The sequence below is a fragment of the Girardinichthys multiradiatus genome, chromosome 13 (genome assembly GCF_021462225.1).
Source record: "Girardinichthys multiradiatus isolate DD_20200921_A chromosome 13, DD_fGirMul_XY1, whole genome shotgun sequence".
Taxonomy (NCBI): Eukaryota; Metazoa; Chordata; class Actinopteri; order Cyprinodontiformes; family Goodeidae; genus Girardinichthys; species Girardinichthys multiradiatus.
The window spans coordinates 25,843,146-25,869,981 of NC_061806.1; the positions used below are offsets into that span (position 1 = coordinate 25,843,146).

At 39.3% G+C, this 26,836-nt stretch overlaps 2 protein-coding genes across 2 annotated transcripts; both read left to right on the plus strand.

Annotated features, from left to right (window-relative positions):
- The first annotated feature begins 7,588 nt into the window (after positions 1–7,588).
- On the plus strand, positions 7,589–17,404 carry lix1l (limb and CNS expressed 1 like). Its single transcript, XM_047384485.1, has 6 exons — positions 7,589–8,146; positions 11,510–11,673; positions 11,860–12,000; positions 13,315–13,410; positions 13,974–14,051; positions 15,228–17,404. The coding sequence occupies exons 1-6, from the start codon at positions 7,804–7,806 to the stop codon at positions 15,477–15,479; spliced, it is 1,074 nt and encodes a 357-aa protein (XP_047240441.1). The 5' UTR covers positions 7,589–7,803; the 3' UTR covers positions 15,480–17,404.
- A 1,486-nt stretch (positions 17,405–18,890) lies between these two features.
- Positions 18,891–26,423, plus strand: sf3b4 (splicing factor 3b, subunit 4). The gene is made up of 6 exons (XM_047383070.1): positions 18,891–19,008; positions 20,458–20,586; positions 21,411–21,953; positions 22,065–22,223; positions 23,679–23,828; positions 26,114–26,423. The coding sequence occupies exons 1-6, from the start codon at positions 18,975–18,977 to the stop codon at positions 26,254–26,256; spliced, it is 1,158 nt and encodes a 385-aa protein (XP_047239026.1). The 5' UTR covers positions 18,891–18,974; the 3' UTR covers positions 26,257–26,423.
- Positions 26,424–26,836: the final 413 nt, after the last annotated feature.

Below are 26,836 nucleotides of genomic sequence, written 5' to 3' on the forward strand. Positions count from 1 at the left end.
ACAACACATTTTGAATTATGTTACTTTTATAATAAAATTGGAGCAACAACTTCTGAGTCAAAGAGGAATAAAGCAGGTGCATCTGGGGATTTAAAAGCTAATACAGCCACTTTCAGCAGAAATAAACATTTTCACCTTATTTCATGGAAATCTTCTGCAGTTTGTTGGAGCTGTTTTTAAGATCTTGCTGTTTTTGTTGCTCTGGACCAATATCCTGTCTCTTGACCAAATTTCTACCAAAGCTTGTTGTTGACACCAAACTGGCTACAGATGTCACTCAGATGTTGTAGTTACAATTTATTGTGTTTATTTTCTTCTTTACCAAAGCTTGGGTTCGCATGACACTAAAATATTTTGGTACACAGAAGCAATCGGAGTCAACTCATTGATGCCCACTCCCCTATTTCTTTTTAGCAAGCCCAAATCATCAACCTTCCACCACCGTGCCTGACAGCTGAAATTAGCTTTTTACGATGGCCTTTTTGGAGCCCTCAGAATCCTTGCAAGAGATGATGGTGTACTTACTGTTTCACACTCTGATTCTGCATTTTCCTTAGCAACTAAACAACGACACACATTTACTGCTATGCCAATGATACTAAAATCCCTACTTACCTGTTTCCAAAGATTCCTGTTTCCAATTATTTCCTAGGCAATAATGCAATGAGGCTAACGATTTTTGGCAATTATAGCTTTAGAGATGGGGATGGAGCATTCCCTTGTGGTGGCTCATGGTCACACCAGCTGGTCATTTTACAACTTTGCCAGTGCACAGGTTTGTAGTTGTAGCACTTGCGTAGGATATAAAATTATTTTATATCATCGACTCATAGTTTTCTACAAGGAAATGTGGGTATGGGACACACCAGTAAATAATATATACCAGCTGCTCAGAGGGTTTCTCATTTGATCAGGGGGTCATAATCTGTCATGTTTCATCTGTGTCAACTATCCTGAAAGGGAATCAGAGCCATAATTAATGGGACTGGACATCACATATAAAACTTTAAGAAAATAACACACAATTACAATAAATTAAAGGAAATGTTTGAGCATTTTTATGATTATTTACTACCACAGTGCATCAAAATATATTACTACTGAGAGAAATTAACTACTACAAAATGCATACAAGGGTAAAATGTTAGCATCGTGTGTGTTTGAAAGGCCCCTCCGCCACGAATTGGTAACAGCATAAAGTGAATTATTTTAAAGCCTAGCTGTATGAAGCTTTGTTTTCTGTAGCAATTTTATAGTCAAGGACATAATAGGACAAAATACATTTAGGTTTACACAATTTTTTCTAATTTCTGATAAAATACAAAATAGATTTAGCACTGTAGAAAAGCTAATTGCTACAAAAGTTTAGAAAAATGTCATTTAAAAACTCTTATGAGCCATAATTCTTTTAGTCAGTGTTTTCATTAGTTTTCAGCATTAGCTTTAATTCTAGCAATTAACAAAACACCATTATAAGATTTTTTTCAACATTATACAGCTGGTATTAGTAAATTTATCTAAGCCTAATTAAGGCTTTTGTCCCTGAGTGCTGAGTGGTCCTTATGCCCATATTGGTACAGGAATACTCTCACCATGGATAATGACCCAGCTTCAGCAAGCATCTACACAAGGTCTTTTACTTTTGTTCTAGGGTTGATTTACACATTTGTGCCAAAATGGCGCAAAATCTCTGCAAATATGGAAGCCATCTCCTTCCTGAATGGTATAATGGCTGGGCATTCCCATGTTGCTCATAATACTCAAGGATGAACTCGACTTGTGCACAATTCTCATCCTGATGTCTTGCCGGATTTGTAAAAAATATTTTCCAATGATGATCTCACAAGGAAGCATTGTGTTTGAAGCATTGCCTTAAAACACTTTTATTTAACTCAAATATTATGAAATTACCTACCAAAAATCTTACAAAGCTATGATATCATACTGTGGACAAATTGTTAAAAGATATAGTAATCCCTTGCATGCTGATGCAAACTTCTACCTTTGGGTTACAACGCACATTTTTTGCCGTCTTTCCTAATAGTTGCTGTAAATACTTCATGCTCAGCTGTTCTACTCATATGTTCAGATTAAAGTATGTGACACAGGACCAAACAGCACAAGCTGCCTAAGTACCCCAACCATCTTAAGCTATTCTTCTGCAGGAAGAAAAAAAAAACATGTGCTGAAGTTTCAAGAATCTGATTTCTGCTTTGATGGAAACCAGATGTGGGAACGAGGAGCATGTTTTCAGCCTGATATTATTCATTGGGTCTAAGGGGGCTGCTCACCACCACTCCTGCCTGACTGACGATTTTGCTGGAAGCGTAAAAGGCTTTTGGCTGTTTTTGTCTCTTGAAAACATTAGCTCATAAAAAGTTGTGGCGACAGAAGGATCTCTTCAGTTGTAATGCAAGGCATGTGAGGCGGCCCTGACCCGATTAAAGCATGAACGTGTTTGGAGCAGAAAGAGGTGGTCAGACCAGAGAAAAAGAATACTGTTAAAATCATACGACTTTAGAATATCAGTTGAGATGTCAGTATCTTAACAAGAATAAGACGTAAAAATCAGGCCTTGAGTTTTTCCTGCTATAAAGCTTTCTACGAAACATATCTTTGACCTGGAGAGACATCCAAACATGTAACAGAAAAAGCGTATAGGTTAATCACACTGAGATAAGTCCAGATATATCCTGTAAAAACAGTATCAGCATCCATTTGTAATGAAAAGTTTGTCCTGTTTTCCAGAGATTATGTTTCGTAAATAATTGAAAGCAACAGCTGACAGGCACATGCTTTGTCTCTAAACGAGTTGCAAAACTGGCCTCCCTAACACTCCCTTTCTTTTCTAAAGTAAAACTACTTTAATGGTACAGTGCACAAACTATTCACATCTTTAACTTATTGTCACAATTTATAAAACATATTTGATATATCAACACAAAATAGTGCATATTTTGAGATGGATGAAAAATGATACTTGTGTTTTTCTACTAGGAAAAATCTAAAACGTGTGGCATGGATTCAACATTGTAGAACTATTGTTTGCTGCAAGTCTTTTTAATTATGTGTCTACCAGCTTTGCATATCCAGCACCTGGATTTGTCTTTTAATCCACTTAGGAAAATAGCTCAAACTTGGTCACATCGGATGGAGAATATAGATTTTCAAGGTTTAGTTGTCAACTTTGACTAGGCTATTCTAACTTTTAAATATGCTTTGATCTGAACAGCAACTTTAACAGGACTAAACTTTAAACAGAGATAATGTCCTCTAAAAATGCCTTTACAGAACAGCTATTGTGAGATTTAATTACACAGGTGGACTTTATTTACCAATATACTGACTTCTGAAGGCAATTATTCGCTCTGGATTATATTTCACATTAAAAAGGGGTGAATACAATGCACACCACATGTTTCAGATGTTTTATTTATAAGATATTTTGAAAACTACTCTTTTCCTTCCTCATTACAATCAGGCACAACTTTCTGTGGGCGTATGACATAAAATCCCAAATAATACATTCAAGTTTATGGTGGTAAAATGATAAAATGTCTCAATGTCTGTTTCTGTCTAAAAAAGAAATTTGATAAGTAAACATTTTTGGGGAATAAAACCAGAAAGCCTGAGAACTGCTGCGATGACCAAACATCAGAGGAAATGAACATAAGACAGCAAGCTGCATTGCTGAGGTTATTAAATGATGTCATGAAATGTGAGTCTAAAAAACTCATTGTAGAGATGACATGAGTTCTTTTTTTTTTTACTATTACTGACTTTTGGATGGGTGATTTAAATCTGAGATGTGTTTTATATGGAAAGAGATGATTTGAAATCTTTAATTTAACGTTGAATCATCTTAGAGAAGATTTAATCAGTTGCTCCTCTTTTTCCTCCTCTGGGCCTCTTCCCAAGGCGCTGAGAGGATGAAAAATTAAACAAAATCCACAAAGGCACAAGAGGAGGTCCCATTTCCTCTTCAAGTTGGTGGTCCACCAGCTGAGTTACACCCAGGTGCTTCAGACAAGGATCATATTTTACTGGTTCAAAGAAGAAGCCTATTGTTTTTTTTTTGCCCTCTTATCAAGCAAACTATGTTGCTTTGCTTCCAAGTTTAACCACATGCTTCAGGCAGCGGAGTTGGAGCTGCAAAACCACACTGTAGGTTGTTCACAGTTGCTGCCAGAGGAGAACAGGGGGAGGCTCAGATTTCTTGGCCTGAGATTTTTCTCTGATTCTCTAGAGCTGCGTTCAGGGCCTGCAGAAAGCGTCGGAATCACAGAATATGGTTGAATATGGGTCAACATAGCATACACAAAGTTGAGGTTTCTCACCGAGGCTGATAAAATCCATAATTTCTACCTTGCAGATTGGATGTAGGGATCGAAGAGGTAACAATCTGTTTGTTAGTACAGGTCCTTCTCAAAAAATTAGCATATTGTGATAAAGTTCATTATTTTCCATAATGTCATGATGAAAATTTAACATTCATATATTTTAGATTCATTGCACACTAACTGAAATATTTCAGGTCTTTTATTGTCTTAATATGGATGATTTTGGCATACAGCTCATGAAAACCCAAAATTCCTATCTCACAAAATTAGCATATCATTAAAAGGGTCTCTAAATGAGCTATGAACCTAATCATCTGAATCAACGAGTTAACTCTAAACACCTGCAAAAGATTCCTGAGGCCTTTAAAACTCTCAGCCTGGTTCATCACTCAAAACCCCAATCATGGGTAAGACTGCCGACCTGACTGCTGTCCAGAAGGCCACTATTGACACCCTCAAGCAAGAGGGTAAGACACAGAAAGAAATTTCTGAACGAATAGGCTGTTCCCAGAGTGCTGTATCAAGGCACCTCAGTGGGAAGTCTGTGGGAAGGAAAATGTGTGGCAGAAAACGCTGCACAACGAGAAGAGGTGACCGGACCCTGAGGAAGATTGTGGAGAAGGGCCGATTCCAGACCTTGGGGGACCTGCGGAAGCAGTGGACTGAGTCTGGAGTAGAAACATCCAGAGCCACCGTGCACAGGCGTGTGCAGGAAATGGGCTACAGGTGCCGCATTCCCCAGACCTGGGCTACAGAGAAGCAGCACTGGACTGTTGCTCAGTGGTCCAAAGTACTTTTTTCGGATGAAAGCAAATTCTGCATGTAATTCGGAAATCAAGGTGCCAGAGTCCAGAGGAAGACTGGGGAGAAGGAAATGCCAAAAGGCCAGAAGTCCAGTGTCAAGTACCCACAGTCAGTGATGGTCTGGGGTGCTGTGCCAGCTGCTGGTGTTGGTCCACTGTGTTTTATCAAGGGCAGGGTCAATGCAGCTAGCTATCAGGAGATTTTGGAGCACTTCATGCTTCCATCTGCTGAAAAGCTTTATGGAGATGAAGATTTCATTTTTCAGCATGACCTGGCACCTGCTCACAGTGCCAAAACCACTGGTAAATGGTTTACTGACCATGGTATCACTGTGCTCAATTGGCCTGCCAACTCTCCTGACCTGAACCCCATAGAGAATCTGTGGGATATTGTGAAGAGAACGTTGAGAGACTCAAGACCCAACACTCTGGATGAGCTAAAGGCCGCTATCAAAGCATCCTGGGCCTCCATAAGACCTCAGTGCCACAGGCTGATTGCCTCCATGCCACGCCGCATTGAAGCAGTCATTTCTGCAAAAGGATTCCCGACCAAGTATTGAGTGCATAACTGTACATGATTATTTGAAGGTTGACGTTTTTTGTATTAAAAACACTTTTTTTTTATTGGTCGGATGAAATATGCTAATTTTGTGAGATAGGAATTTGGGGTTTTCATGAGCTGTATGCCAAAATCATCCGTATTAAGACAATAAAAGACCTGAAATATTTCAGTTAGTGTGCAATGAATCTAAAATATATGAATGTTAAATTTTCATCATTACATTATAGAAAATAATGAACTTTATCACAATATGCTAATTTTTTGAGAAGGACCTGTATTTGTAGTGGTTCATTTTACCTACCAGATCTCAAAAACTGCCATGTACAAACAATGTGTTGTGAACATGTTCCATTTAGTTTGTGAATGTACAAAATGCTATGAAATGCATTGTTGTTGGCAGTACTGTTAATAGCAGTTTGCCAAGTTACTCAGCATACAGTTAAAGTTCTGATTTCTAATTGTAAATGAAATGCAGCGTAGCAGCCATGTTGGATTTTGAAGTAAGGGTTGGTGAGAAACGCCCTTCCAAAGTTGCAATTCTGAATTCAGGAGGGGTGATTAAGTTGAGTTTCTTCTGACAGGGAGCTTGGAAACTCTGACCTCCAAGTACAAGTGGAAGTCAGATCTAGGAATAATTTTACCCAGCTGGGATTTCTGACTTCCAGGTGGGAGATGTTGAATAGAACACCCTTTGTCCACTGGGTCCACATGTTTTCTTAAGATGAGAAATTGCTGTAAAGCAAATGATGCAAACACTGGACTTCCATGCATATTTGTTTATCAACTGGTATTAATGATGAACTTACGCTGACTCTACTATATTGTAATAAAGACTGAATTGCACTGTGTGTAAATGGACTAGAAGATTTGACTGTTAAAAACTGAATTGATCTGGACTGAACTGGAGCAAAGTGGAAGATATTAAGTGATGTGATAAACAAAGTAATCTGACTAAATACAGTTTTCAGATAACAAAAGCTATCCAGATTAATCTAGCCTTACATGTGGAATCAGTAAATTCCTTGTATAGACCCTGTTTGACAACATGAAGTAGGCTAAAAGATCTCAAAAGCAGCACATTATGCCCCTGTCTAAAGAAACAGATAAGAAAACAAAGTCATTGGCATCTATCCATCTGAAGAGGGTTTCAAAGCCATTTCTAAAGGTTTGGTACTCCATTGAACCAAAGTGAGAGGCATCAGTTAAAGATCTTCTCAGGAGTGGCCAGCCTACCAAAATTACTCCAAGAGCGCATCTACAACTCTTCAGCAGGTTTAAAAAGGGCCCTGAACAACATAAAACACTGCAGACCTCGCTGGCCTCAGTTAAGGATCTTCTAAATGGAGGTTCAGGTGTGGCCTAGTCAAACTCCAAAGTTAAATCCAATTCAAAACTTGTGGCCTGACCTTAAACAGGCTGTTTATGCTTAGAACCCATTGAATGTGGCTGAATTAAAACAATTCTAAAAGAAAAGTGGGCCAGGATTATTCCATGGTGATGTGAAAGGCTCACTACCAGCTATCACAAATGCCCAATGACAGTTGTTGCCAACAAGGGCTGCACAACCTTTTGCACAAATCAATTAAATTATCATTTGGAAATGGCTTTTTCTATTTACTTTTTGTGTACTGTTTGTATAGTATTTTTTAGATTGCATCTGTTGTGATAACCTGATAGTTGTAAATACAAATGGAGCTCACTTTTATTTTGACTGTCAAAATGAGGGGAGAATCCATTGACTGAACAAGATTTCTGGGATTTTTTTTCGTTAAAAAAAAAAAAAAAACCTTTTGGAAAATAAAGCAATGTGGCATCTAACGTGGAATGGCAAAAAATCTGACTAGCTGAAGAAAGCAGAACGTCCGAGGGATCCATGAACGCGTCGTTGAGTGACACTCCAGCAGCCTAATCCAGAGAGTGAGGATGCAGAGCGGCGCTCTGGGTCGATTCAGCGACCTTTAACTTTTTGTTTCAGGGCTGACTGAGGAAACCCTGCCGACACTTTGTCACTGGACGCTTCAAATCGCACCCTTTCAGTACCAGCTGCGGGTTTCATCGGCCTCCTGAACCGGACTTTCGTAGACGTTACGTGGGGACAATGGAATCCAACGTTATCCCGGACAGTATCCGCCCTCAGAGGCTGCAGCCAGGGATTGGCTTCGGATCGGGACCGACGGGGACCCTCCGCTCCTCCTCTCTCCGACCCGGAGTCACGGTCCCGGTCGCGCCGCTGCTTCCCTCCCCGGCCTCACTGTCTGCTTCGTCCGGGCCTCCTCCTCCTCCGCCGCCGCTGCAGCTCCACAGCCTGTACGGAGGAGTGGGAGCGGGGCTGGGGCCGGGGGCCGGCGGCCACTGCAACCCGGGGAACCCGGCGGTGTTGAAGGAGGCGGTGGAGGCTGTGGTCCGCAGCTTCGCCAAACACACGCAGGGTTACGGCAGAGGTAATGTTCTGTAAGAGATCAGTACACATCAGTGTTTATTGAGTACTAGTTTTAAACCTGGAGAGGGGAGCTTGAAGGACAAGAAAACCAGACATTCCTGTTATAAATCCATATCCACACTTGGCCACATGTTCTATGGTGATCTTCCTCATATATATTCCCATTGATTACTAACTTTCAGATCTGACCTACAGTAAACTGTAGTCCATTTGTTGTAACATTCCTCAGGTAGGAAACTAAACTGTTTCCATAACTTTGCCTCTTTCTGGCAGTAGCCCACCAACTGGGGCCAACTCAGACCCAGTGGTGGGTTTAGCGGATTGTGGTTGTGAAGATTTGGGCCAAGTTGTAAAAAAAAAAAATCAGATCGATCTTAATGTGGATGAGACACAGATGATGTTCAGCAAACATCTCCAAAACCAGAGCTCATACTCTTCATCTGAGCCAACCTATTTCCATTGAAATGATCTGATGTTTTCCTTCCAAGGGGACAGTTTTTTGGTTCTCTTTTGAAACGGTCTAGATCAGTAGTTTTTGAGGCTTTCTAGAGATCATCAGCAGAACCTGAAGTTTTTCAGATGACATTTTCTTGTCTGTTAAATCATTTAAGCTCTGGCCTAGGAATCATTAAAACAATACAGGCTCCTAAACTCAATGGACAAATTGTGATTGGGACAGCTTTCTACTAGTACTACAGAAAATAGTAACGTAGCACCAAGAATGAGATTCCTGAAGAACTGCTGTTTGGAAAAGTCTAGAAGAAGAAACAGAGTTAGGGAAATATTTGTTTTCCCAGACTATATTCCCTATTCTTTTGTTTAATGGTTCTGTCATCCACCAGTCTATCAGTTAGCTTATCCATCCATCCATCCACCCACCCATCCATCCATCCATCCATCCATCCATCCATCCATCCATCCATCCATCCATCCATCCACCCACCCACCCATCCATCCATCCACCCATCCATCCATCCACCCATCCATCCATCCATCCATCCATCCACTCTGCCCCCCACTCTTTAGGAACCCTGACCAGCTAAAACTTGACTTACAGCAGATGATCAACTGAACAATTTCTCTTCACCTAAGGTCTTTTTCCCTTGGCAGATGGCATCTGCTTTGAAAATTTTCAGGGATTGGCCTGAAAATGAGTAAAAACAAAGAGCAGCCAAGGTCCAAAGATAAGAATCTTCAGAAATCATGAATAACATTAATTAAGATTGCTTAAACTTAAACACTTAAACTAGACTTAAATGTGAAGCAGTGTTGACTGTTGAAGCGACTCTTGTCTTACTTTGTACTAATAGGATTAAATTCCAGTAGATTGTCCCAGTGATCCCTGAATGACAGCCTTGTCCCTCCTCTGTCCCACTAATGCTTCTTAACACCTTCAGCATTAGCATGAGACTATTGAGGGAGGATTGGCTGGAACACACTGCCTTTAATTCAAAAATCTGCTGGTTTTTAACTTACAAACACACAATTTTTAAGTGTTATGATATTTATGTTATTTGCATTGAACTGCTGAGTATATTTCTTAGAGTAACTGTTGCTCTGTGGCTCTTTCTCACTGTATTTCCTGTTTCTTTCCGCTTTTATTCCTAAGGAAAGCCTCAGACAAAAGGACCGCATCTTATCAACATGTGCCCCCCTTTGACCTTCAGCTGCTGGAAACTTTCATAAGATACAAATCATCTGTCATAGCTTGTTAACCGATAGAAAAATAAACTGGAATTTATAATTTGATGTACAAAACCGTGATTTAGCCAAGAAGAAAATCACTGAACATCCTTTCAGGGTTGCTATGCAGCCTGGAGAAGTATGTGGAAGTAGAGAATTTGATTTTCCAGGGTTTTCCAGCTCTGGATAAGTACACTAAAAGAACATTTTCTTTTTCACAACTATTTGGCTTTGGAAAAGTGAAAAATGTAGGAACCTTGAGATTATTGTTATTTTTAATTTAAACCTTTATTTAAAGAAGCAAGGACTCATTAAGATCAAATGTCTCTAGGCAAGAGCATTGAGACAGGCAACAGAACAGTTTTAGTTGTAAAACATTTGACATGTAACAATCAAGACAGTCCTATCATAAAAACATGAAAGACAATAAATTAAGACTAAAAACAGCTTAATGGTCCTAAAGAGTAATAGACCCTAAAACTAACTAACGCACCTGCAACCAGATGTGGATGCGTCTAAGTTTTTAAGAAAACATTTAAACATTCCTCCGTCCATAAATAAGTATCTTCACAGTTTCCCAAGCGTTTATTTAAACTTTACTTCTTTCATGCTCGGTAATCCCAGACTCAGTCCGTGATTCTCAGATCCAAACTCTGTGGGGGGTCAGACCATCTGTCGCAGGAATCCATCTCTCTCCTGAAGTTTGCTCCTTTGAAATCTGCCATCATGTTTTGGACTCGCCGCATAAAGATTTTGGGACCAAGCTTCTCCCTGAAGGCGATCTTGGATGGATGAGTCTATAAACATCTCAAAAAGCACATAAACTTTATTTTACAGCCAATCAACAACAAGATGAGAGCGTGCGCTGGGTGTTTTACAGCCCACTTCAGTGGGAGTATTAAAAATATTATTTGGATTGCAGTGTGGGGGATTTACATTTCTGAAATCACGGAGTGCTTTTTAGTGTGTTGACAGAGAAAGTTGTGATTCCTGTTGAAATGCAGATCTAAAACACACTAATGAGACTCCAGCAGTCAGAGCCCAACAGTCTGAGCTGAGAGTTTAATAATCCTGCTCTCACATCTCCCTGCAGACCCGAATGTACATAACTAGAGGTCCTTACAAAAGTATTCCCACCCCTAAAACCTTTTCAAAATTTTCCATGTCGTAACCACAAGAATCTCTCACAGGTTTTTTTCCAGGATATTGTCCTTTATTTAGCTTTGTCCATCTTCTCATTTGCTTTGACTTGCTTCTCTGTCCCTGCTGAAGAAAAGCATCCCCACAGGATGGCCCTGCCATCACCATGCCATCAGTGATCATCCACTTACCTTTAACTTCACACTTCTGCTCTACTTTGTGTTGGTCTGTCACCTTAAATTCCCAATTAAATACTCTTGAAGTTTGTGGTGGTGTCGTGAGAAAATAAGAGAAAGGTCAAGGGTGAAGAAATACTTTGAGAATGTGCTGTATGACTTCCTCGAATGCCTCTCCTTTGCGGCTGTTCTTCCCTAACCAAGGACAGAAATTTCATAAAGATTAGAATCTGACCTGAAATAATTTGTCCTTCTCCAAAAATGATGCAGTTTCCTTCATGAAATCACCTAAATTTGTTTTGTGTGTGTTTTTTTTTTGTTGAAATGAGCTTTAATGCAGGTTTTTGTCCTTCCCCTCCCTTCAGTGAATGTGGTGGAAGCGCTGCAGGAGTTTTGGCAAATGAAGCTGACCAGAGGCGCCGACTTAAGAAACGGAGCTCTGGTCGTTTATGAAATGGTCCCATCAAACAGCCCTCCGTACGTCTGCTACGTCAGCCTTCCAGGCGGCAGCTGCTTCGGAAGCTTCCAGGTGCAACATCTGCATTTTGTTATTACGGTTACTATTAAGATTTTAAAAAATGGAATCCTTTTTTGTTTAGGAACATCTGGGAATGTGCTGCATCTTGGAGAAGCTCCTCTGTATCGTACTGTTCTGCCTCCGTCTCTGGCTCTCATTATTGCCCTGACTCTGCATGTTTTCCTCACTGTTTGACAGTTCTGTCCAGCGAAGGCGGAGGCGAGGCGCAGCGCCGCCAAGATCGCCCTGATGAACTCGGTTTTTAACGAGCACCCCTCCCGCCGGATCACGGACGACTTTATTGAGAAGAGTGTGAATGAAGCGCTGGCCTCCTTCAATGTAAGTTCAAATAAATGCAGAGATTTGTGCTGATAGTGCTGTAAGTACGTCCGCAGTTTAGTGAATTTAACTATGCCCACACTGATGACAGGAACATGCTGAATGAGCTAATTGCAGTAATGGGGTGTTCATGCAGCAAATGTCAACGGGCCGGGACTCAAACCCATTCAAGGGTCTTGTGCTTCTACCTTTGTGCCACTACCACATCCCGAATAGATTTAGTGGCGCACTAATGCCGTTCATTTTTCTTATTCTTTCTGAAAGTGAGCTGACAGGAAATGGGCTGGGACTCGAACGCATGACAGCTTGCGTCAAGGACTAAGGCCTCTGTACATGGTTGCACGCTTTTATCCTTGCGCCACTGCCGCGCCCAGCCAATAACTGCTTTTAACAAAATAACAGGTGGCCAATGATTGGTACCCCCTGCTGGGGGGGTACAAATATTTTGTACAATCCTGTTTTTGACAATAGGGCAACACCTAGTCTCTTATAACATTCTGGTATGTTAATGCATACAGAGTGAGAGATCTTTAACCATCGATCTTTGGACAACCTCACAGGATTTAGGTCTGGAGACTAAGGTGGCCTTGGATTAAAGTTGATCTTGTGTCTTGTGAACTGTTTCTGTGTTGATTAGGGCACATGTTTTGGATTATGCTTTTGAAAGACTCATCACCGATCCATTTTCATTTGTCTAGCTGTGTCCACCAGAGTTTTGTCTTTAAAACGTACTGGTATTTTAAAAAAATCCTTACACCCTGAGGTGCTTTTCCACATATTTATCATTTGCTTTACACCAGAGTCAACCTGGAGTGTTTGTTCCCGGAAAGCTAAATCATAGCGTCATCCGACCACGACTCCAGTTAGACTCGCAGTTTAGCATAATCAGTATGTTTATATTTGTGATGGTAGGACAGGTGGCATCTAATCACTGTTTTGATGTCTTGGTGGCCCCAAGATGTTTTTTACCTTCCTCAGCCTTGGCCCTTGTCCAACCTTGTTTGTCACAGTTTTTAACTGTTTTTAACAGTTTTTAGTTATTTCTGACAGTAAATGTGAGCAAGTTTATGTGAGAAGCTATTTTCTTGTAGCCATTTTCTGACTAATGATGATCAACATCCGTCTATCTTACTTACAGTAAATGATGTGTTCTATTGTCTTTCCCATTTTGAGTAGTGACTTAGAGAAATTGGCCTGGGAGAAAAAGTTATGAAGAGTTTTCTTTTTGCATGATTTGCGTCTTTATTCTGACACTATTATGTTTGGAGCAACGTTTGTTTATTCTGGAGTGAGACTGTTGCTGTGTGTTCACAGGGAAACAGAGAAGAGGCTGACAATCCCAACACAGGGATCGGGGCATTTCGCTTCATGCTGGAGTCCAACAAAGGAAAATCCATGCTGGAGTTCCAGGTGGGGAAAAAATATCAAAAGGGATTTTTTTTAAATGTTCACCTGTACCTGTAAAAATGTTGATATGCCTGGATGGATGCTGATGTTCAGTAAACTAAAGGACATTTAGAGAATGGAAAAATCTGTGCATCCAAACATTATTCCCTATCCCATCATCTACATGTTGTGTGCCCTCTCATTTGTATTTTTCCTTTTCTCCCTCATATAATTCTTCTTTCCTTCCTTCCTTTCAATCCTTCTTTCCAGATTTAGTATTTTGATTCTAATGAACTGTAATATTTTACATTTTAAACATAAAGGACAGGGAGCTCTTGTTGAGTCTGGCGAAAACGTGGATATTTTTCCAGAAAGATGTGTAGGAACTCTGATATTTAAAATGATGAGCATCAGTTCTACCAGCAGAGTCATTTAGTGCAGTGGAGAAAATATGAGTTTTTATCGTTTAGTAAAAGAGGGAACTTTGAAGCCAGTAAATGGACTCTCACTACAAACTGGAATCTGAAAATCAGCGACAGTGTATAAAATGTTCGGTGAGTAAATTTTTAATATGTTTTGAACTGCAGGAGCTGATGACCGTGTTCCAGCTGCTGCACTGGAACGGGAGCCTCAAAGCCATGAGAGAGCGACAGTGTTCCCGACAGGTACTCGTCTCACACATGGCTTCAATTATACAAGCGCAGGGCTGGGTTTTAGCTGTCACATAATTTATTTTTTACACTGGACAAATTATACATCTTACTTTAAATGAAGGGTCTGTTCCAGGTATGGTTGAACTCTCACAGCATTGACAGCAGCTGTGTCGCTGGAGAGGTACAACTAAAGGTGACATAAAGGTCAGAATAAACAACTTTTAAAATACAGGGTTGTGTAAAACAAACATGAGAAAATTATTTAATAACTTTAAATAAGAAACTTTATAAGCAGGAAGAACTTGAAAGAAGAGATACTACAAGAACGGTGCCTATTAATACTGTTATTGTTGACGGTTATTTTTTAAAGGTTTTGAGAACAGTTCAGTTTCCAGTGTGGAATGATTATACAACATACAGTTTCAGTGATTTAAAAACAGAGTTTGGTGGAGAGATTTTAATTTATTCTTTAATTTACACGGGGTCAAAGTTTTCATACAGGCTCTAGTGTCTACATAAGCCCCCATTAATATTTGGTGAAAAGTCCCCCAGCTGGTTCCAGATAAACCACACACTTTTTAAACCCCTCAGCAATCTTCTGGCGTAATTCTGGCTGGATTTGTGATCACTTCCTTAATCACAAATGGTGGAGCTCATTTAAACTGGTTACTTTTCTGTCACAGAGCTGAACTTTAAGTATAGAACATTTTCACTATGATTGAGCTTGGGGCTACTCCAAAGACCTCCTGCTTTATCCATTACAGAACCAGTTTTGATGTGTGTCTGGGGTTATTGGCCTGTTCAGACACCTGAATATGTTTACATTTTTAACCATGTGGGTGTCATCGTAACTATAAACACTGACAGATGGTCACTAATGTGAATTTTTTCAATCACGGTATTATTCTCAAGAGTATTAATGAAAATATGATCTATCAGTGTTGCACAACTAGAAGTAATCCTGACCTCTGTTTTTATGCTGAGGATATAGGCTAACACCGCACATGACATTTATCAGCTCTGTCAGCTTTCGATTATTTGGATTATTTTGAAGTGAAGACTGAAATCACCACAGATAAACATTGATGTAGATTGTTCAAATAGTTCAAATACATAATTTAAAGCCACGAAATAATAGTATGTGTTGGCAAACTTCTGACCGGGACCATATAATGCCCACACTTGCAGGAGGTGCTGGCTCACTACTCTCACCGGGCCTTGGACGACGACATGCGCACCCAGATGGCAGCCGACTGGGTGAACCGGGAGCAGAGCGTGGCGGGAACCATTGCTCAGGAGCTGGCCTCGACAGAGCGGGAGCTGGAGGACGCCAGGCTGGCGGGTAGAGAACTGCGGTTTTACAAAGAAAAGAAGGACATCCTGATGTTGGCTGTGGGTCAACTCAGTGCAGCCAACGCGGCGACTCTGCCCTCGCACTAAAACAAACCCCTCACAACGCCGCAGGATTCCTTGGAAACAGTGTTGATCACTTTTTAAGATGTGTTTTGTAACGAGGATCAGGTAATCGGCTTTCAGCTTACTTTTTGTTAAGGAAAGAAAAACTTGTATCTAAACTCTTTGTGCCTAGTGATCACAGGTTGCTTTTATTTTATTTGTCTGTTTAGAAAACCTGCATGGCATAAGAGTGTGAATAGGGGGTTTTACATTTTTTTTTAACGTTTTTATATTTTAAAGGCCATCAATTGCCAAAAACAGAGGTCAGGAAAATACATTCCCTCAATTCAGGAAACCGTGCGCTTGGATTTGTTAAAAATGTTGATCTCCATGCCTAGCAGATGTGTTATGTTGGTTTCCAGCGTGGATTTGATAGAGTGAATAAAAGTCACAAGTGTCAGATTGAGACTCAGTATCAGCAAGTAAAAGATTTGGATCAGGAGCATAGAAAATAACTTTCATATGCCTAGTTTGACTTGTTAATTAGTTGGTAATTCTTGAGTTTTCAAACTCCACTAAACAATGATGTTCTCAAACAGTATGATTTCTGATGGAAAATCTGTGCACCAAGTTTTCCGAACTGAAGACATTTCTGATTTCTGAAGATGAAACCTGTTTCCAGAGCACTTTTTTAATGGAACCAGGGCAGTTTTCCGAGGTCACATTTCACCCATCTCTGTCTCCACTGCATTTACAAGAGTAAAACCAGCTTATCAAGGTGCTTTTGATATTACCCTGAACCTTCTGGGTGGACCTTTTTGGCAGAAGGATGTTAATTAGTTCAAAGAATCGATTATAATTTCAGATTTTTTTTTTTTCTTGCAAAGGTGGACCTTTTTCTCCTCTCTCTCCCACTCAGGTGGCTGAGCAGTTTCAAATTTCCCCCAAGTTTGACAGTTTTTATTTTTTACGTTTAGAACATAACCGCTGTGATGCAGTATGTAATTAATGCCCTGAAATCGCTGTGTCCTACTGCAGTCTGGAGCAGCCTCTCCCAATGTTGAAGCGAGTTTTAAAATTACGTTGGCAAACATCTGTACACCCGGAAGTTGACAGATTTATCTGGTTATACATCCATATAATTGTGGTTGTGACAACGCTCCGGTAAGCAGTAGCTGCTGAGGTTGAGTGACAATGTTGGCATCGGTGGGCATGTTTTACATAAACAGCCTGGCAGTCAAAAGGCAGATGAAAAACAGCTCATTGGAGATTGAGGGTTCAGGGTAACTAGGTTCTGAGTGATAAAGGTTCAGGGTAGCATCATTCAAGCAAGCCTTAAAGGAACAGATTTTTTCAACAGCTGTTTTTTTATTTCAACCCCTGACACCTGGCGGGCTGTGTAGCATTTACTCAAAGTGAACATAGAGAAACAAAATCTTGTGATTGATCAGTGAATGTAAGGGTCTCAGATTACCCATAAACCCCACCATACATGATACCTGGATCCAGCCAGTTCTTGAATACCGTAAATGTGATCTGTATCGTAAACACAACCATAGAGAGGACCACATTATCTAAACAATTTTCTCAAACTAAAGTTTTAAAAATTAATTATTAGCATATGAGGAAACCTCAGTATATGGGTACTTTTGACTCTGACAGCACAGTTTTTACAAAAATCACACAGAGAAGCAAGTCTTTGTTGTGTTTTGGTGTTTTTGTGTGTGAACAATTTTGGTTGTTTTAGAGCTTTTTATATGATTTGTTGGCCTGACACTAGCCGAATGTATATTATAGCGTGCTATCAACTTTATAACTGGCAAAGCAATGCTGTTACAATATAATAGGTCATTTTTACAGCAATGCAAAGTTTAAAAAGTCAGTGCTCAGCAAGTGTAAAATAAAAATGGATTGTCTTGCCATGTTTGGGACGTAGAAAATAAAAGTCAGAATATTAGCTTGGACCTGAATATTTTTGTTTGTTTTTCTGTTTATGTTGAAGATACTCGAAGCAGAATTTATATTTTAGACCATTTGAAGCCAGTAGATGATAATTAAGTTGACCTCTTTATATATTTTTGTTTCTGAAATATATATCTACATGCTAGAAAGATGAAGACATTTCAACGCATGTAAACAAGGAGAGTGTTTAGGTGATAAATTGTGGCTCAAGCTTAAGAAAAATGTGGTTCAGAAGCAAGCAACGTAAAACAGGAGGGATTCACAGTTTCGGCTGCTGAATGCTAAATCACCAACAGCTGAAACTTGTTAGCTTAATTTTTTTAGGTGACGGCAAATTAAAAACATAAGAAGAAAAGTGTTTTTAAAGTCTGAGTGGTTGTTATTCGGTTTGCCTTTCCTCTGAGATTATTTTTCTTTTATTAAATTGGAAACATTTGTGTTAAGACCTGTAAAACACTAAAACGTTTAATAAAAATTAATGACACCAACCTAGAGCCAGAGGCCAGCAAGCCTACTTTAGGCTACAAGGTAGAATTAGTTTGAACACAAAGGTAAAGCTGAAAAATACAATGTATATATAATTTCCTTGTTTGAATTGGTAACTTCCTGTAGTCTTTGTTTATTGCCTGACGGCTGGTCCTGTTTGCCTTTACAGAAACATAGTATTTTCTACATCCTTCCATTGGATTACGAGGGATTTTTTAAAGCATTTTCAGTATTGTATTCATTAGAGTAAAATAAAAACATTTAACTCTATGTGCCGAATTCCATTTTATATGCCACAGTTTTAGTTTTATTAGGTTTTTGGTTCTGTAAATTTCCACGTTTGCTTAAGCGATATTCAGTGTGTGGGTTTTCAATGATTTGTTCAAAAAAGAGAAAGGTTAATTATAAGTGAAAAAAACAAACTGTTTCATGGAGCTCTTAAATGAATGAGACCTTGATTTATTTTTCTTCCTTTTGTTTTTGTAAAGAAGATGCCCATTAAACGTTGTCTTTTATACGAGCCAATACAAAATATCGTCATACAAAGGCCTGTTATTTCACTTTTTTTATACTCATTCAAGATTTTTTTGAAGTTAATATTCCGTTCATACGCATTTTATAAATGAAAGAACTATTTTTTGGTGTTTTTATGTCTTGGGTTTCATGCATGATGTTTTAGGTTTTGTTTTTGTATGTTTCATGTTCTATATTCAGTATTGTTTTATAAAAATTGTTCTTTGAGGCCTAATTGTGTGTATTTTATATGAACTTTTGGTATTCCGTGTTTATACTTTTAGTAGATTTATATCAATACATAATAAATCAGTTAATAAAAAAAAGTTGTGGCTTTGTCCTTTTTTCTGTTATCTCCCAAAAAGCTGGGTGTAAACCCAGTACAATTAGATAATTGTAGTATCTTCACAACAAATTTTTTGAAGCCGTAAATAGTTTGTTACATGGATAATTTATATTTATAAATCCTTGTTTCTTTACATTTTATTTTATTTTATTTTATTTTGAAGTTTTCTCCGCACATCAGCGGAAGTGGCGGGGCTTCCGCTTTCGACGCGTTACCGGCATTGGTCATTCAACATGGCGGCGGGACCAATTTCGGAAAGAAATCAAGGTAATTTTACCATTTAGAGATGTTTTTGATACATATCGCTTCCCTGTATTGAAATGTCCGTATGGTTAAATCTTTTAACTGTTGCTTTGCTGATTTTTTTATCATCGTTTTTCTCAGCAGTTAATGGAAAACAATCGCTCGAACACATGGAGGTGTTTAAGTCTTGTTAGCTTAGCTTTTCCTTGTTGGCTTTTGTATCCAGAGTAAGAAATGCAATTAAATGTTACTTCGAACTTAAGCGTACTGGAGTTTCAGGTGATAATGTACGTTGTGGAAACATTAGACCTTACTGCTTTTTGGCATATAAAGTTAGCTTAGAGAGCTAGCAACGTGATAGCAGTTAGCACAACTCGGCAGCCTTGGTAGGTAAACAATCTTTAGCTTATGTACAGTATGTTACTAAATGATGAATTATACTGCTTGTAATTTAATAAAAAATATGTTCAGATTACTTTTAAAGTCCTATGTCGAGTAAAATTTATTTAAAAGAGCACGGACAATACTTTTCCTCATGTATGTTTTGAAGTGAAGATAGTTACTGCATATTAAAAGCAGAAATTGTGTTGGTAAAGATTTGAAAAGTTGTAACCCAAAACAGAATATTGATCACTAAACAGGATTGCAACACTTAATTTGAAAAATTGTGCTGTGGAACTTTAGAAAATCCTGTTTGAATTTTTGTCCTTTTTAAAAGAAAATTTAGTTACACTTAGAAATGAAGATACAATTTTGTTCGGTTCTTTTATGGACACCCAATGTTTCCTGGAGCTTTAGAGGCATTTCAAATCAGTTGGTTTTTGTATAAAATACTTGAAAACAGTAACAGACTTTATGTTTAATGTAAACAATTCTTCTAATCTTCAAGTCAATGAAACACACGTTTCTGGATCAAAAGTTTAGTATTTTCCTCAGGCTATGATACCTACAGGAATGAAAAAAGTACACAATCTATCATCAAATCACAATTGTGCAATATCGTGATTGCAAATGACTCCAAAATTTGATAGGCTAAATCCCAACAGCAGACAACAGGATGGTTTTAATTGGACTCCATGGCCAGTATTGTAATAGAAAATCCAGAAATTATTGCCAAAACTGCAGCAGTGGATCATTTTTGTAATTTCTAAAACTAATTACGTGTTTTTTTTAGCTCTTGATGGCAGTGGGGTTTTTTAATCTCTTACACAAAGAACAATAGTATTTTTATTTCATTTTAATTTGTCCTAAATCCCTTTGGTATGTGACTACGAGACATTTGTTTTCTGAGATGTGTGATAAAGCTTAAAACTGTGATTGGTGCCAAGCTAGCAGGAAAGGCTTTTTTTGGTGAAAGAAAGAAGAGTCCCATTCAAAATAAAAATAAAAAGTACAACCAAAATAAACAAAAGTCTAAATGCAATACTGTCTTTCTGTAAGATGTTTGACCTAAAAATGTTTATCAATTTTCAGATGCAACTGTGTATGTCGGCGGCTTGGATGAGAAGGTGTCAGAGCCGTTACTGTGGGAGCTCTTCCTGCAGGCTGGTCCTGTGGTCAACACACACATGCCCAAAGACAGGGTCACTGGCCAACATCAAGGTCGGTGTCAGCTTGCAGTCTTTTTTTTTTTCCAGTGGAGATTAAAACATGTGAAAAGTTAATTCATTAGCGTGTATATATGATTTCTATGTCTAGAATATAGAAATATATATTTGGTAATATTGTGGATGAAAAGAATATGATCTCAGTGCAGCCGAGAAAGCATCTGAAAGCTGCTGAAGAGCATTGATGGTTTGAACATGTAATGCATGGGACCGAATTAAGTTTTCCAAGAGTGTCTATGTTCTCTTTGGGTTCATAAGGTGATTAGTATTCCAGTGAGGAGAACTAAGTGAAGAGAAATATTGTCTGAGAATAGTAGCTTACAAGTATAACAAACCAGCAACCTACCCATGTGTTTTAAAAGTGCTCTGTGGTGAGTCCAGTCTGCCTGTATTTTACCACAAAGATGAAGAAACATTTACTTTAATGAAGCTCATGCAATTTGTCTCTATAAAGAATCTTTGGGGAAAGTCTAAGTGCCCATTCGATCCATTTTCTGTGTTGCGATTAAGAGGATACACATCCACATTGTCGCTATTGTCAAACACAATCTTCTGTCTGTGTAAAACAATAGACCATTGCACTCTCTGGTTCCAGACGTCATGTTATCCATATGTTAATGGTTTTTGCATTTAAGAGAGGTCTAGCTCCAAAGGCTCTTTTTGTGTCACAAAAGTGAATTTTAACATAATACATCTTCCTTGTTTTAACAACAGAAAGGCTGGTTGTGAGTTTTCTGTGTTTTTTGGCTCTGAACTATATTTTTTACCTTTCAGAATGACTGTGTCATTAAGAAATTTAACTGTTTTTATTTTTCCCAGGTTATGGCTTTGTGGAGTTCCTTAGTGAAGAGGATGCTGATTATGCCATAAAAATCATGAATATGATAAAGCTCTATGGCAAACCAATTAGGGTCAATAAGGCCTCAGCACACAACAAAAACCTAGATGTTGGTGCAAACATCTTCATTGGTAATTTGGACCCGGAAATAGATGAAAAACTTCTCTACGACACATTCAGTGCGTTTGGTGTGATCCTGCAAACGCCAAAGATCATGCGAGACCCAGACACGGGCAACTCTAAGGGTTACGCTTTCATCAATTTTGCCAGTTTTGATGCATCGGATGCAGCCATCGAGGCCATGAACGGCCAGTACCTCTGCAACAGACCCATCACAGTGTCATACGCCTTTAAAAAGGATTCCAAAGGAGAACGCCACGGCTCAGCCGCAGAGCGACTACTGGCTGCACAGAACCCCCTCTCCCAGGCGGACAGGCCGCACCAGCTGTTTGCGGATGCTCCGCCACCACAGTCTGCACCAACACCAGTGCTGACTGCGATGGGAGCAGCAATGCCCATTCCAGGTATGACTCATGACCAAACTTTAGTGTTGAATTAAACCATTTGTAGTGTTTTGCACAACGTTTTTAGCCGAACATTTGTCCATCATTCACTTTGACTTTGTTTGGGTGCAGGTCTACCGCCTCCTGGTGCATTTCCTCCTCTTCCTCCCCCTGGGACAATGCCCCCTGCTATGGCCATGCCTCCAACAGCAGGAGTACCGGGTCCACCGGTTTCTGCTGGTGGACCTCCACCCGGACCACCACCGTTCCCTCATGCCAACATGCCTCCGGGTAAGACGTGGGGGTGGTTTGTTTATTAGCTACAGTAAATCCATGTAGAAATGTAAAAAAAAACAAAAAACGTTTTCTCGCTGGGTTGTGCCAGTCAGGATTCATGCGCTAGATTTGTAAAGAATGCATTACATAAAATCCCGCTTAAGCATTAAATGTTAGTAAAGCTCTATATGATGTACAGGTACACATCAGAAAATTAAAATACTGCCTAAAATTGCAATATTTTTTGCCAGTCAACTCACGGAGTGAAACTTGTATATTATATAGAATCATTATAGTTAGAGCAATATATTTAAAGCCTTTGTTTCTTGTCTTGTTTTGATGATTATGGCTTACAGGTAAAGAAAACCCAAAATTCAGTGTCTCAGAAAATTGGAATATCACATTAGCCCAATCAAAAAATGGTGTTTTAAGCACCAAAGTCAGACTTCTGAAAAGTATGCCAATTTTTATGCACTCAGAACTTGGTTGGGCGTCCGCTTGCATTAATAAGTTCATCAATACTTTGAGGCACAGAGGCTGTCAGCCTGTGGTTCTGAGTTGGTGTAATGGAAGCCCAGGTTGCTTTGATAGCGGCCTTCAGGTCATCTAGCTTGTTGGGTCTGGTGTCTCTCAGTCCATACATTTTCTATGGGGTTCAGGTCAGAGGAGTTTGCTGGTCAATCAAGCACAGTAACACCATGGTCACTGAACCAGCTTTTCACACTGGACTTCAAGCAAGGTGGATTCGGTGCCTCTCCACTCTTCCTCCAGACTTTGGGACCTTGATTTAATTAAAATGCAGAATTTACTTCAATCTGAAAACCAGACTTTGGACCATTGAGCCAACAGTCCAGTTCCTTTTCTCCTTAGCCCAGGTAAGACGCTTCTGACATTGTGTGTAGTTCAGGAGTGGCTTGACACGAGGAATGCGGTATTTGTTGCCCAAGCCTAGCATTCATCTGTGTGTGGTTGCTCCTGATGCACTGACTTCACCCCCAAATTTTGAATGAATTTCACTTGACAATCCTCTAAAGGCTGCGACTCTCCCTGACTGAGATCATTTAGAGGCTCAGAAAACTTTTGCAGGTGTTTTGAGTTAATTAGCTAATTAGGGTGTGACACCACAAGTGTCAATAATAAACTTTTTTCGCAGTGTTCTAATTTTCTGAGACACTGAATTTTGGGTTTGCCACAATCATCAAAATTACAAGAAAGTCTTGGAATATATCACTCTATAAGTAATAATTTTATATAATATGAGTTTTACTTTCTGAGATGACTGGGAAAAATGTTGCACTTTATGGAATATTATAACTTTCTGAGATTTGCTTTTTGAGATGTTTCCATGCCTTTAAACCTTGGTTAATATCCCCCTTATAAATAGCAACCATGACTTTCTGCTACTAAAGGTATTTGGTTCCATATCAAGTAAATTAAACTAAAACATCATGTTTTGATTGTGTTCCACAGGTATGCCTCAGATGCCCATGCCGCCTCCTGCTCCTCCTGGCATGGTGCACCCTGCTCCTCCAGGGTCGGCCCAGCGAGCCCCGCTGCCCCCCAACATGCCCCCACCTCCAATGGGCATGCCTCCCAGAGCACCCTATGGACCTCCCATGGGTGAGCACTGTTGCCTCATCTCAAATCTTTGCTGCAAAATGTTTGGCATGCCATCGAGAGAAAAGGCTCTTAAAGTAGAAATAAATATAAAACTCACAGGGTCCTGGTTTTCTTTGCCTTAACACACCTGGCTGATATATTAGCTCATTAGCAGACTTCTGCAAAACTTGACTTCCTGCTAGTGTTGCAGTTTAGCCATTTGATTCAAGGATGGGGTTTGAGAGCACTGCTTTAAACCATCCTCGTGTGTTCGTTGAGTGGTAATTTACAGTGAAACCTGTGGTTATTTATGCTGGGTGTAGATGGAGTTGGTGGTACTCCATCTGCTTACTTCAACAGAACCTGTTTAGCATATCTGACCAGAGTAACCTTGAATAGTAAGGAAATTGAATAACAAGCTGCCATAAATCTTGATTGCCTTTTGCAGGGGTCTCCAGCTTTAGTCCTTAAGAGCCGTGGTCCTGGAGGCTTTAGATGTATCCCTGGTCCAAAACACCTAAACAAGATGTTTGAGTTCCCTCCTCAGCATTGAACAGGGATACATCTGAAGGTCGCAGGACAGTGGCTTTCCAGGGCTGGAGATGGAGACCATCTCCGTGGGATTATTTTAATATGTGCGGTTGAGATTAAAACCTTTATGACTCAAAACCTCAAGGTAGAAAAGATGCTAAGAAGTGGGATTAGGACGTGTAAAATAGATTTATAGATCTTTTTTTTTCTCTCTTACATTTCTTGAAACACTCATGTAGAATTTCATACCTTTTCATAGTTAGACAGCTGTGGATAAATTGATATACATGACAGCATGCTCTTGTTTTATTAGATAGGTGGTCCCTTTTTTTCAGAGCTGAGCCAGGCACATTTTTCAACATTCTTCTTCAGATAATGGCTTCCTGCTGCTCATTTTGGTTTTGTTTTGATGTGTAGTTCAGAGGTTAATACTCATTTGCTCACACACAGAACCCTAATCTGGTTCAGAAGAAATACTAAAGTCTTATGATAGTGGAGTGACCTGCAGATTAGAGCCTCAGTCAACAAGATTGTTTATTTCCAGCTAATTGGTTTATTTCTAAAGTTTTTAAATGCAGGATTATATTTGCACTTATGAACTTGGCTCAGATAAAAAGAAATTATTACTCACCAAAACGTTGTGTTTTCTAATGCATTGGGTGGAATAATGGCAAGACAAGAAAATGAAAACATAAAAATAAATAAACACCTCAAAGCTTTCAAAAGGATTATTGAAAAAGAAACAAATTCAAGCTTCAGTCGCCCATTAGTGACCGGGAAAACATCTCAGGTGTTCAGGAGGTTTTTCCAGAGCGGAGGAGCATAGAAAACTAAATGCTGATGACGTGAGGGGTCTACATAGTCGATATTTCAGAAGCAACTCAGAAATGTATTTTGGTCCAAGACCATGTTGTGCTTTGTAGACCAGTAGCAGAATGTTGAAATCTATCCTTTTACAAACGGGGAACCAGTCCAATGACTTACAAACTGGTGGAAGGTGTTACACTCTCCTGATGTTGGTCAGAACTCTGGCACCATGATAGATGTTGTTTTACAGACACTAGTAGAGACACCATTACATTAGTCTAGCCTACTAAAAATAAATGCACAGCTGTTTTTTTGTCACCTTTTTTGAAGTCTTCATTCCTGCAATATTTTGAAGATAATTGTAAGCGGATTTATTAACAGACTTCATGTGATTGTTAAATATGATATTGGCCATACAATGACAGAGATATAAAGTTGAGTGCTGTCAACGTGTGTTTGGTAAGAGATGTTGTAGTAATAATCGGAGCTAGACCGGTCTTAGTGATGTTGAATAAAAGTGACCCAAGAATGGACCCTTAAGGAACCCCACAGTTGATTTTTGTTTTCTCATTTTTATAATTGCCAAATGATGCAAAGTAGTTGTTTGATAAAATAAAATCTGAACCACATAAGCACAGTTCCAGAAAATAACCTTGATTGAAGGGAAGTATTTATTATCTACAGTATTTAATGAGCAACATAGCTAAAGAACCGTTTTAAAAACATCAAGAAAGTTTCTGCCAAAGAGACATGAAACTCGTTAAGATGCTGTGATGATTCTGGGGACACAGCTGACTTGACTGCATTATTGGAGGACTAACCATGTACTGTTGGTCCCTTTCTCTGAATTTTCTTTCAAAATGTCTGAAAAGACTAAATTAACTGAGCTACAGCTCAGAACCACAGATGCTCTCACACCTTTAATGCTGCATGTTTTGACCACTCTTTGTCTCCCCCTGTGCCTCCAGGTATGAGAGGGCCTCCTCCTCCGATGCCTCCGCCTGGCTACGGTGCCGCTCCTCCCGGTCCTCCTCGTCCACCTCCTTTTGGTTTTCAGAGAGCGCCTCCCATGCCACCGAGGCCCCCGGGTGCCCCTCCTCGGGTGCCTTAAGAGCACGATGATCCATGTTAGACGGCGTAAACCAGCTGCCGTTTAGCTCTCTTTAAAACACGTTTAGGGTTACTGCTGTAGTTTCAGTCTCTTATTTGTTTGTTTTTTCCCTTTTTTTTGATCATTGTACAGATAAACGCAACTTGGCAAATACATTTTTATTACAATTCTCTTGTTTTTTGTGTGTTTTCTTTGAATGAGCGCTTTTCATTATTAGAATGCTGATTACTCAGCACGACTATTCGAGTTTGAAATGATTGGATATTTAAGGCACTTCAAAAGAGTAAATACATTTTTTATAAATGGTTTTTGTATCAATTTTGTTTTTGCAATGATTTAGAGCTAAAATTGAAAAATAATTTGGATTAATTGCACACCCCACGGTGTAATTATGTTAATCTTTGATCTTTTTTTGTTTTTTAACAACTAAAGACTCTGGCCTTCATTTGTTCTTCATGTGAATCTGTTCACATTAATACGGTTTTGTTCTGAGATGAGGATTAATGAGCTCGTTGTTTTCAGTCGCATCCTGCTGTGACATTTTGCTGGGTCATGGAGAGAAAGGAAAGGTGTTAACGAT